Here is a 12,429-nt window from a genome sequence, read left to right on the forward strand (position 1 = left end):
CTTGCTACGGCTTATGCGCAGACCATACACTTCTAAAGCTTCTCTCCATAACTCCAACTTCTTATTTAGGTCTTCCCTTGACTCTCCCATAAGGACGATATCATCGGCAAAAAGCATGCACCATGGCACAGGCTCTTGGATGTGCTCTGTGAGTACTTCCAGGACTAATGTGAAAATGTATGGGCTTAAGAATGATCCCTGGTGTAATCCTATACCAATAGGGAATTCTTCCGTCACACCACCTTGAGTCTTCACACTAGTTGTGGCCCCATCATACATGTCTTTAATTGCCGAATATATGCGATCCTACTCTCCTCTTTTCTAAAACCTTCCATAAGACCTCCCTTGGTACCCTATCATACGCTTTTTCCAAATCAATAAACACCATATGTAGGTCCCTTTACTACTACGATACCTCTCCATCATCCTTCTTAATAGGTATATCGCTTCAATGGTAGATCTTCCTGGCATAAATCCAAATTGATTCTCTGTTACTTGTGTCTTTTTCTCAACCTCCGTTCTATCACCCTTTCCCATAACTTCATAGTATGATCATAAGCTTAATCTCTATAGTTTCCGCAACTTTGTATATCCCCTTTATTTTTGTAGATAGGTATCAAGGTGCTCTTTCTCCACTCATCAGGCATCTTCTTTGACCTTAAATCTCATTAAAAAGCTTGGTTAACCAGTTGATGCCTTTTCTCCAAGACCTTTCCAAACCTCAATCGAGATATTATCAGGTCCTACTACTGTCTTGCCATTTTTCATCTGCTTTAAAGCCTCTTTTACCTCGAAGTCTCGAATCCTTCGATAGTAGTTAAAGTTTGATCTTCTTCCCTTGTGCATAATCGACCAAGACTCGGAAGAGTCTGTCCCTCATTAAATAACTCGTAGAAGTAACTCTTCCACCTTTCATTAATCTTCTCCTCTTGGGCCAACACCTCTCCATCCTTATCCTTTATGCACTTAACCTGATCCAAATCTCTCGTTCTTCTTTCCCGACTTTACGATTCTATATACCTTTTTCTCCTTCTTTTGTGCCCAAAGACTGGTAGAGACCCTCATATGCTCTTGTTTTTGCTTCACTTACAGCCACTTTTGTCTCTTTCTTAGCTGCCTTATATTTTTCCCAATTATTGCATTGCGGCATAAAGACCACTCTTTAAAACATTCCCTTTTTATCTTTATCTTTTCTTGTATACTCGCATTCCACCACCAGGACTCCTTGTCTCTTGGTCCTATTCCTTTAGATTCACCAAACTTTCTTTTGCTGTCTTCTAATAACTTCTGCCATCTCCCTCCACATCTCTTTCGCGCTTCCGTTTCCATCCCACTTTGCCTCTTCTCCTACCCGTCTTAGGAAGTTTCTTTGTTCCTCACCTTTCATCCGCCACCACCTCGTCCTTGGGTTCTTCGTATAATGTCTTTTCCTCAACTTTTGCTCAACGCGAAAATCCATGACGAGCACCCTATGTGGTTGTCAACTCTCTCCCGGAATAATTTTACAGTTAATGCAAATTTCCGGTCGACTCTCCTTAACAAGAAGAAGTCGATTTGAGAGCTTGTCATGCCACTCTTATAGGTTATAAGATGTTCGTCTCTCTTTTTAAAACATGTATTTGCGATAAGAAGATCAAAGGTTGAAGAAAAGTCCAAAATAATTTTACCCTCGGCATTGATCACCCCGAACCATGGCCTCCATGAATACTCCCATATCCAGTCACTTCTCTCCCAACATGGCCATTTAAATCTCCTCCTAAGAAAAATCTTATCTCCAAAGGTATGCCTTGAACCAACTCTCTAGATCCTCCCAAAACCTTATCTTGTGTTGTTCGTCCGAACCCACTTGCGGTGCATAGGCGCTAATCACATGGAAAGCACCTCCCTCCACTACAATTGATAGAGATGATCCGATCTCCCACCCCTTGACATCCACTACGTCCCTCTTCCACTGCTTATCCCCAATTATTCCAACCCCATTCCTATTCTTCACCTTTCCTGTATACCAAAGTTTGAAGACAGAAGTATCCAACTCCTAGCCTTTGCACCAACCCATTTCGTTTCTTGTAGGCACATAATGTTAATCTTCCTCCTTGTCGTGGTGTCCACCACCTCCATGGACTTTCCTGTTAGAGTGCCTCCAACCCCATTCCTATTCTTCACCTTTCCTGTATACCAAAGTTTGAAGACAGAAGTATCCAACTCCCTAGCCTTTGCACCAACCCATTTCGTTTCTTGTAGGCACATAATGTTAATCTTCCTCCTTGTCGTGGTGTCCACCACCTCCATGGACTTTCCTGTTAGAGTGCCTATGTTCCATGTCCCAAATCTCAACCTTCTGTCGTTTCGACCTTTACCTTTTACTTTGTGAACTAGCTTATTTACCCTCGTCCGTTCACGAAAACGCGAGAACCCTTGCTCATTTAACACTACATCCGGGCACCGATGCAGCGGCTCTTGCTTTGACACCGTACTCGAGCCATACGACGCGTTGCTTCTGGGCAACGACCTAGCTTTAACGCAATAATGTCTTTGATTCATGTCATGGGGATTCGGCTATATTTTTATGTTGGTTGCCGAAGACCTAACACAACCCTCCTCCTTTATCCGGGCTTGGGACCGGCTATGTACCGCAAGTGTAACATAGGCGGAGTTATCTTATGAATATTATTGTAGATAATTTGTCAAGAGATACTTTTCTTTTTTTTTAAGAAGTTGTTGGTCAATGAGTTAAAAATGCATATGCATACATGTAAGTACGTTAAAATGAGTAGCCACAAAAAAAGTGGTCAACTATGCAAAACATTGATAAGCTAACACATTATTTGAGCGAGTCCTGAGGTAATTTACTTTTTAAGTTAAAAGACTCAATTTATGGTACCTATTGATGAGATAACCACACTGGACCTTCTCTCCGAGAACATGGTAAAATTGTGGACTGACTACTCCATAGCCATAAACATTGCAATGAATTGTCACGGTAGTTCCACCGAACTGGAGACCAACTCTCTAAATGCCCTTGAAAGCAACACTCCCTCCTCTTCAATTACTTAAAAGTTTACCATACTTTCAATTAATATTCCAATTGCAAGTTTACAACAATAATACCCATTGTTAAAGTTCAACCTTGTAATTTATTTCAATTTCCAAATTGTGAGACTGCAATATAAATGAAGATAGTCTGACAAAGCCTAACCTATAAAATTATAAAAAAAATATTTTTATTACATCAAATCCATACAAATCTAAGTTTTTTCGGCACTTAAGAAGATACTCGAAAATCATTTACTAAGAAGACATTTATAAATTATTGTGAAGCCCAGTGGCAATAACAATCCTATGAAATAAACGAAGACATAGCAATAAATATAAAATATAAATAAAAATCGACAAAGATTTTGTATGTTGGTAGCCATGGGCTCAAAATCTAAAGACTCCAAGGAGTGAGGAGTTTCACGTGAGGAAAGTAAATTTGAGGCCTGTCGCCTCTGAAACCTTTTTTGCCTTTTCGAGGCAGTAAGTTGTTAATAATAACACACCTCATGCAATTACTACTATTATAATGTGGCACCCGAATTTCGTATCGATAGTAATAAATAAATATGTTATGTGCATTTCAATTTTCGAATTGAAGTTTCAGTAGAATCTCATGAATCTCCTTTCATCCACTACCCTAGCGGTTCATGTATCATAAATGGTAAAGTTTGCACATTTTTATGACCCTCAACATGAGTTGTTCGACCATATTATTATGAGCCTCTGTAAATGTGTCTGGTATAATCTTAATTCCATTCTTTCTTTCTTTCATTCTTTTTTAACTGTCTAATTATTACTGTCGGTAGTTACACTGAAGGTTGCAACCATATCTATCATATTTCATTCTACCAAACTAACCCAATTATGCTCCTAAGTCCTACCTAGCCACACTTATTGTGCTAAGTTTTCAATTTTATAGGAGGGAGAAAATAGAGGGAACCATGGTTTGATATTCCCCTTTAAAAATTAAACTTCATGAGTAGTTATACTTTGCTTGTGGTTGATGAATCCTCTCATTCAATGCCATTTTATCTGTAATAAAGTTTTGGTTCCTAAACTTTTTATTTGTTATATAATAAAAGATATAATAGCTAGGCAGGGAATTTTAAGTTCTTACAACTTCTAAATACTGTATAAACAGTGTTATTCACTTAAAACTTATCTCATTCTTGCTAATTAAGCTAACTCTTTTTAAGTGGTTTTTAATTTGTTTTTACTATCAATTTAATAAAATGTTACACAAACATGTTTAATATAACATAAGTAAAATAATTATTTTCTGTAGTCACACCTTGAAGGATTATCTAAAAATCATCTAGTTGTATAAAATTGTAAACTTATCCTATAGCCGTTTAATTCATTAGAAAGAAAGTATTAAATGGCAACTTAATTGGAGAAGGTGGTGTTATTAAGGGGAGCTTAACAATTTGTGGATGGGGGAAAAGCTACCACCACAAAATTGAAGAAGTCTGGTTAGTTTAACTTCATAGTGTAACAAACAAATTTAATGGGAAATAAAGCTACATAACAATAGTCATTATAGAAATTTGTTCAATGCCTTGAATTCTTATAATGACCAATCAACTATTCAACTGCCATGTAGAAAAATAAAACAAAACCACACAAGTCTTAACTATATCATTATGTAATCTTTAAATATTCATTAAGTGCTCTCCTAATCAGCAGAAGAGAAAAAAGAAGAAACCATTGGAGAGTATACAGAATAGTAATATAGTATCTGGGTGAGTGCAATAACAAGAACTCACGAGCATAAGGTGCACCCACCCTGCCAACTCACAATGAAACCACAACCTCAATAGTAATGGTGGGGTAAGGTACTAATTAGTAGTACTAAACATTAAACAATGCCATGTCGTGAAAATTTTGTGACATTTCTTTGCCTATTCACGATGCCTATTTAAGGCTGCATAGTATCAAGCCATTTTCAACAATCTTGTACCATAAAAACCTCTTCTATACTCACAAAACATAACCATCTATCTAGCTTAGCTTCTTTAACATTTACAAGCCAAAATCATAAGAGACTATAGAGAATAGTTCAATTGAGATCATTTTAACAAAAAGAATGTCTACAGCACATGTGTCTCTTATGGTGATAACCCTTTATCTTCTCCTTTCACTAGACTTAACCATGGGTGGAAGGATAATTCCCCCTAGTGCTCCAAGTACGGTGACAAGGCCACTAGTTTCATCAGAAGTTGAAACATATGTGAAGCCACAACTTGATCACAAGCAGAAGGTGTTCCAAGTCAGAGAGGTGAAGGGTTGCTTGCCGAAAGGGTTCCGGCATAACTCAGCCCCAAGCAGATTCGTCAACTATGATCCACTAGGATCTAGCGGCTGCTCCGGAATGCGTTCGGGGAAACAACAACCTTGAACGTGTTTTCTTAAATGGAAGAGGCTTTTGCTTCTTTTCTTGCTTCTCTTCCTAATTGTATATGGCTTTTCAACACCAGTATCAGTAGCTAGAAAAGATGAGAAATTTAATGATGTCTGTTTTCATCACTTTGGTTATTGACATATATATATTGTCACCTACAATTTTGACAATGATGGTGCATGGAATAGAAACCTGCTTGCATAAACGATGCCCGAGACATTGGCTAAATATTATACCAAAGAGGGAATCAACATTTAGTTTTTTTTGTCACAACAAGTACTAATGCTAAAACCTTCAACCGTCTAACTAAAAATCAAACTATGGAGAACTATATATGCAATTTTGTGATGTTATTGGTAGATGTAGCGCCTTAGATTTGTTGCCAGCTAATAGCTGTATATTGTAGTTGATATATGTTTCATATAAACATATCTGATGTCTATGATCACCTGGAAACTTGGTATCATTATAACTTCTTAATGTCAATTCTCTAGTATATCTTATCTACTAAATTGTATTATTTGGTTGATGCAAACTTTTTTTTATAGAAACTTCAGTTTTTTTTACAGATGTGCTACCCATCCAAATAATATTGCCATCCAAATTCAACCGAGTTTGATTACATGCATATATCATTCTTCCAACCAAGTGATTTACGTTCACAGACTTTACGTTATCGTCGTCTCATCTTTTCTTCTTTGCGTCTCTTCCTTCTCCTTCTTCTTATTTTTCGCGTATTTTCTCCTCGTTTTCATTCTTTTGTTACTATTGCTATTACTGTTACTAGAGTAGAAGATGGGGAGAAAGAATTTTGAATTGAGCATGACAATGAGTCCAAGTGCAGCTTAATTCGTTTAGAAATAAACCGAAATTATATAATTATTCTCCAGAACTCAAAAATTGTGTTAAATTTGAGTAAATCAAAAATTTTTTTAAGAAAATGAAATAAGAAGGAGAAGATAAAGAAGAAAAAGATGAAAAAGAAGAATAAGAAGCAGTAGAAAATGAGGAGGGAGAGGAGAAAGAGTTTTGAATTGTGCAGAACGAGTCCAAATGCACTTTAATTCACTAAGAAATAAATCGAAATTATATTACAATTGAGACACAATTAACTCAGAAATGAACCAAAATTTACGATAATGATTGCGACACATAAACTTAGTTTGAAAACAAGCATACAAACAAGACTAAATCATGAACAATAACATATCCAAAATCAATTTTGGATCAGACAACGTCATTAATATGTTTCTTCTTCTTTTTTATTTGATATTTTCTTCTCTTTTTCTTGATTTTATTCCTCTCAAAAGAGTAAATAAAAAAGAATTTTGAAAAAGAAGAAGCAGTAGAAGATGAGGAGAAAAAGTTTTGAATTGTGTAAGACGAGTCCAAATGCACCTTAATTCACTCATAAATGAACTGAAATTACATAATAATTGCGAACAATTATCTCAGTTCGAAAACAATCCCACAAATAAGATTAAATCATGAACAAAAACACATCAAAAATCAATTTTAGATCAGACAACAACATCATTCATCAACATGAAAAGATTCACACAATAACAATAATAATGACGATATGTATAAAATGATGATAACAATAACGATGATGATCATCATGATGATGATGATGGAAGAGGAGAAGAAATTCAAACGAGAAAAGAAGGAGGATGAGATGGTGGTGTTGTTGGTGATGAAGAAGAAGAACGCATGCATAAATTTGAAAGAAGAAGAAGAAGCGCCGTGAAGGGAGAAGAAAGGGAGGAAAAAAAACGCTAACTCTAAATTACTTGAATGAACTTGAATGTTAAAACGTGGAGAATAATTCATTTTCTTATCTACTAAATTGCATTATTTGGTTGATGCAAACTTTTCCAGAAACTTCAATTTTCAGTATATGGTTCTCTCCCTCAGCTGGAATATAACACTAGTCAATGCCAATTATTAGACACACTTTAATAGTTTCTTATGTCATAATCTACATATTGAATTCAATTCACTTCAAGGTATACTTTCAACGGTTTTAAACACAACATGTTTGTTGAGAATCCGGTGTGAGACCATGCAAGAATGCATGACATTCACAATTATTATCTAAAAACTAAAAATTCCATCCATAATATAAACATAGTAACATATCATCTCTGAATTTATGTTTATGTGTATTTTAAGTATATTAAAAGCAAAATAAACAGGAGGCTCCGATGTTACTAAAGGGAAAGTCTAGAGACACTAATACAGAGCTTATAAAACCGACTAACTATATAGATCATCTTCATCAGCTGCGCCACCAGCAGTTGCAAAGGGATCAGATCCAGTAGTCCTCTCAGCAGTTTCTGGAAACCTAAACTCACTTCCGAATCCCCTCGACTGCTGTAAGGTCTGAGCAAATGCCTGGTATTTGCGAATATCTGCGTCGCTGACACTCCTGCGGGCAAACTTCATTGACTCTTCAAAATGAGCAGCCTTGATCTCTGCAACTTCGTCATCTACGACATCTTCGTCCATGGCCTCAGGGTTCTCACTTTTCCTCCTCTCTCGTTCTATGTCCTGAAGTAAATCATACAATTCATCAGAGTCTTGTAATTGACCAATGACAACTTAATCTAATGTTGCATCAAAAGTATACCTTTTCAATGTTTTCTCTAATAGCATATTTGCATGCTCGCTGGCATATCTCAGTAATATCAGCACCACTGAATCCTTGAGTATATCTGGCCAGTGCTCTCAAATCAACATCTTTGGACACAGGTGACTTCCTCAAGCAGGCCTTGAAGATCTGGTGACGGGAATCCTCATCGGGAAGAGGAATATAGATCAATTGATCCAGACGGCCTGGCCGAAGAAGTGCTGGATCAATGATGTCCGGTCTGTTAGTTGCCCCAATTATGAACACGGTCTTTTTGGCTGACATGCCATCCATTTCAGTCAGAAGTTGATTCAAAACTCTGTCAGCAGCACCACCAGCATCCCCAACACTGCTTCCTCTCTATACATGAATGACACAGTGATGTTTATACAAACAATTGTAAAATATTAACCTTGTCCCACAAGATTACAATGTAACTCAGTTTGATTTAGTAGCATATTAATAGAGTATAAGAGACTAAGAGTGTGATGTAATAAGAAAAACCAACCTGAGTGGCAATGGAGTCGAGCTCATCGAAGAAGAGGACACACGGAGCCGACTGTCTAGCCTTGTCAAAAATTTCTCTAACATTGGCTTCACTTTCACCAAACCACATTGTAAGTAATTCTGGGCCTTTCACACTGATGAAGTTAGCTTGACATTCATTAGCAATTGCTTTGGCCAACAAAGTTTTTCCACATCCTGGAGGACCATAGAAGAGGACTCCTTTAGATGGTGACATGCCAAACTTCTCAAACTTTTCTGGGTGCTCCACAGGATACTGAACAGTCTGAGTCCACAGAAAAACAAAAAAGCAGTTAGAAATTAAATAAATATGTAAAATAAGCAACAGTGTGAAGTGCATAGTAGCAAGATTTACCTCTTGCAGCTCACGCTTGACATTCTCAAGGCCTCCAATGTCCTCCCAACTAACATTAGGCACTTCAACAACCTGTCAAGTGTCAACAAAGGCAATTCGTTACAAAATAAACCATAATGTAGGAAAACCATATCACCTGATCAACTAATGATTTGAGACTATAGGGATACAAAGCAAACACTTACAGTTTCACGCAAAGCAGATGGGTTGCTCGTTCCAAGAGCGGTCTGGAAATGCTCATTTGTAACTGCCATAGAATTCAGTATTTCAGCATCAATAGTTTCATCTTCCAAGTCAATGACATCCATCTTCTCTCTAATGCATTGCAAAGCAGCTTCAGTGCAAAGGGCAGCAAGGTCTGCACCAACATAACCGTGCGTGTCTTTGGAAATCCTCTCTAAATCAACCTACAGGACAGCGGCGCTAGAGTTAAGCAACAGAAAATTTAAGAACATTAAAGAATTAATGAACAACCTACAACCAGAGCCACAGCATGGCAAGCACAACCTGGTAGAGTGTATAGACACCAACAAAGTTAAGAGACAGTGAAACTTACATCATCAGAGAGCTTCATGTTTTTAGTGTGTATACGAAGAACTTCAAGTCGGCCAACTTCATCAGGAACACCAATATCAATTTCCCTATCAAATCTACCAAACCTTCTCAATGCTGGGTCAATGCTGTTTGGGCGATTCGTAGCTCCAATAACGATAACATGAGCACGAGATTTCAATCCATCCATAAGAGTCAAAAGCTGTGAAACAATCCTCCTTTCAACTTCACCATGTGTCTTCTCCCTCTTGGGTGCAATAGAATCAATTTCATCAATGAAGATGATGGATGGTGCATTCTTTTCAGCCTCTTCAAATGCTTTCCTCAGATTGCTTTCACTCTCTCCTGCCAGTTTGGACATAATCTCCGGTCCATTTATACAAAAGAAGAAAGCTCCCGTTTCATTAGCAACAGCTCTTGCTATCAGTGTCTTCCCAGAACCAGGGGGTCCATAAAGTAGAATACCTTTGGGTGGTTTCACACCAATCGACTTAAAGAGTTGTGGATGCCTCAAGGGAAGCTCTACCAACTCGCGAATTTGTGCCATTTGTTTCCTGACTCCACCCACGTCATCATATCCAACTTCATCCAGCCTCTCTTCATCCTCTCTTTTCAAAGGCTCCCCCTCACAGAAGATTTCAGTATCTGGAGCAACCACACAATACTCCCCAGGATCAGTTTCAATGACCTTAAACTCCACACTTCTCATCCCTCCACGGACAAGAAATAGATCTCCTTTTCTGACAGGACGATAAGCTTCCAAGAAGTAAGCTGCAAATTTTACATTAAAAAGTTAAAATATTTTACAAGCACCAAAATACTCATATTCCACATGTAATATCAACGTTGTCCAAGAAATTGAAGATTATAGATTCTATAAATACCACTAAGAGTCAGTTTGGCAGGCATTCAAATCAATTCAATTCAATTCAATCAAATATCAAGAAAGGTGACAATCAATCATACAAAGCTTGACTAGCCAAGACTACTGTCTCTCCAAAAAAGATAGTAATAGCTTGCTATAATTATAACACAAGCAAGCTAACCCTAAACCCGCAACTTAAGAGAAGCTCAAGGTAGAAACTCACGTTTCAAGAAAGCATCAAACAGATTGCCAGTGACACCTTCAATGGTATCATCAATAGGCAGAATGTGCACACGTTTCCCGTACTTCACATCAGGGCACTGGTGCACGGACACAACATCTCCAAGACGAACCCGCAAATTCGACCTCACAACTTTGTTCATCCTGATCTTGGGCTCTTCACAGGTGTCATCAGCAAGAGCTATGCAAACAGTATCCCTCCTTTTCTTGCCCTGCAAATATATACAAATCAAAAACCCCATCTGACTTAGAAGTTGCAACACAAAGAACAAATATAAAAGATAAATTAATTAAAACTTTAAGATATTCTGATAGTTATACTCCAAACTCGAAATGCTTTCATTCGATACAAATTTTCGTAAATAACATGTTAAATTTAATCCAACTCTATTTGCAACCATGTCAATCAATCATGATCTTCTTCTTAGTATACATGGCCTAGTACTCCACAGTATAAAATTCAAAATCTCACAACACCATCCGCTAAGAAAGAACAAAACAAAAACATCACCCCATAAGAGACTCTGAAAAAGAGTACTTTTTTTTTGTGGGGGAATGGAATAAATCAATTAAGAGCTAAGACACAGCAAGAGGAGGGTAAGTAAGAAGATAGAGGAGGGAGAGAAAAGTGACCTTGATGAGGATAGTGTCGCCACGGAAGAGTTGGAGCTTCTCCATGGTATCAGGGTGCATGGACACGACGGAGTTGTCGTCGTTGACGGCTTCATCCACCACAAGACGGTTCGGCGACTTCTTCCGCTCAAGAATCGCCGTTGAGTAGTCCTTCTTCCCCGATTTCCTGAAAATCCAAATTCACAAGAAACAAAAACTTCAATAATCCCAAAAGAATAAAAAAAAAAAGTTACCTAACACATGAACAAGAAGAACTAACTACTTAGTGGGGAGTGAAAGAGACGATTTTTGAAAGGGAAGAGAAGAATGGAAGAGTTGACTTACGGGTCCGATGATTCGCCCTGATTAGACATTGGAACTGAAATGGAAGATCGGAGAGAGACTTAGTTGGTGGGTGTGTGTGCCGATGAAAACAAGAACTCACAAGAAGAGAGCTAGCTTACTCAAAATCTGATATTTTTGTTCAAGAGCGAGTCCTCCTTTCTATGAGAAAAGAAAACAGAAAGATAAAATAACAATTTTATTCTCTATTTTTTTTTATGAATTAGAAGATATTTAGATTTTTTTTCATAATTTAAACTAATCAATTTGAATATTCAAAGAATAAGGTAACAGATAGCTATTAGGACAATTTAAAGAAAAGGAAATCTGATCAAAATTCAAAAGATATAACTTTTTACTGTGACTATCAAAAGTACATATATATATATATATATATATATATATATATCGAATTTAATTTTAATATACTAACATATAAAAAATTTTATATGATTATTTAGTTAAATTTATATATTTAAATAATTTTTTAAATAATAATTTTAAAATATTTATTTTGTTATGATAATATATTATTAGATAAGTAGGTAAATGTTTTTTAATTTTTATACTGTCACATAAAAATTAAATTCATATATATTAGTATATTACTAATTTTCAAAGTTGAGAATATTTTTCTTTTTTGGACACGGTGTGGGCCAAACGGCCCGACCCAGTTGAGAATATTTTAAAATATTTTATTTCTTGGGGAGTAGCGTAGGTCTGCAACTAGGAATTGTTGGGACCAACGTCATGACGGGCTCATCCAAAATATGAAGGCTCAAATCTCGAATATGGAGGTTTCCTAACCAGCCTAATTTAAAGCCTCAATTGCACAAGACCAAAAAATAAATAAAGCCTAAATTGCATTG

At 36.8% G+C, this 12,429-nt stretch overlaps 1 protein-coding gene across 1 annotated transcript; it reads right to left on the reverse strand.

Moving 5' to 3' along the window:
• Nucleotides 1–7,557: 7,557 nt before the first annotated feature.
• Nucleotides 7,558–11,759, reverse strand: LOC130944217 (cell division cycle protein 48 homolog). The gene is made up of 9 exons (XM_057872428.1): nucleotides 11,564–11,759; nucleotides 11,240–11,405; nucleotides 10,590–10,818; nucleotides 9,506–10,272; nucleotides 9,135–9,356; nucleotides 8,950–9,021; nucleotides 8,578–8,859; nucleotides 8,070–8,429; nucleotides 7,558–7,990 (listed from the first exon to the last, which is right to left on the reverse strand). Exons 1-9 carry the CDS (start codon nucleotides 11,590–11,592, stop codon nucleotides 7,697–7,699), a joined length of 2,421 nt encoding a protein of 806 aa, XP_057728411.1. The 5' UTR covers nucleotides 11,593–11,759; the 3' UTR covers nucleotides 7,558–7,696.
• Between the last annotated feature and the right edge of the window lie 670 nt (nucleotides 11,760–12,429).

This window comes from Arachis stenosperma, chromosome 8 (assembly GCF_014773155.1).
Source record: "Arachis stenosperma cultivar V10309 chromosome 8, arast.V10309.gnm1.PFL2, whole genome shotgun sequence".
Taxonomy (NCBI): domain Eukaryota; kingdom Viridiplantae; phylum Streptophyta; class Magnoliopsida; order Fabales; family Fabaceae; genus Arachis; species Arachis stenosperma.

What these genes read in the sequence shown, in the direction of transcription:
- LOC130944217 (XM_057872428.1), bottom strand. Translation starts at nt 11,592, where the DNA reads ATGTCTAATCAGGGCGAATCATCGGACCC. An exon ending in GTTTGATGCTTTCTTGAAAC is followed by an intron (nt 10,273 to 10,589) that starts GTGAGTTTCTAC and finishes TAAAATTTGCAG; the next exon opens with CTTACTTCTTGGAAGCTTAT. An exon ending in TCGACTCCATTGCCACTCAG is followed by an intron (nt 8,430 to 8,577) that starts GTTGGTTTTTCT and finishes ATTCATGTATAG; the next exon opens with AGAGGAAGCAGTGTTGGGGA.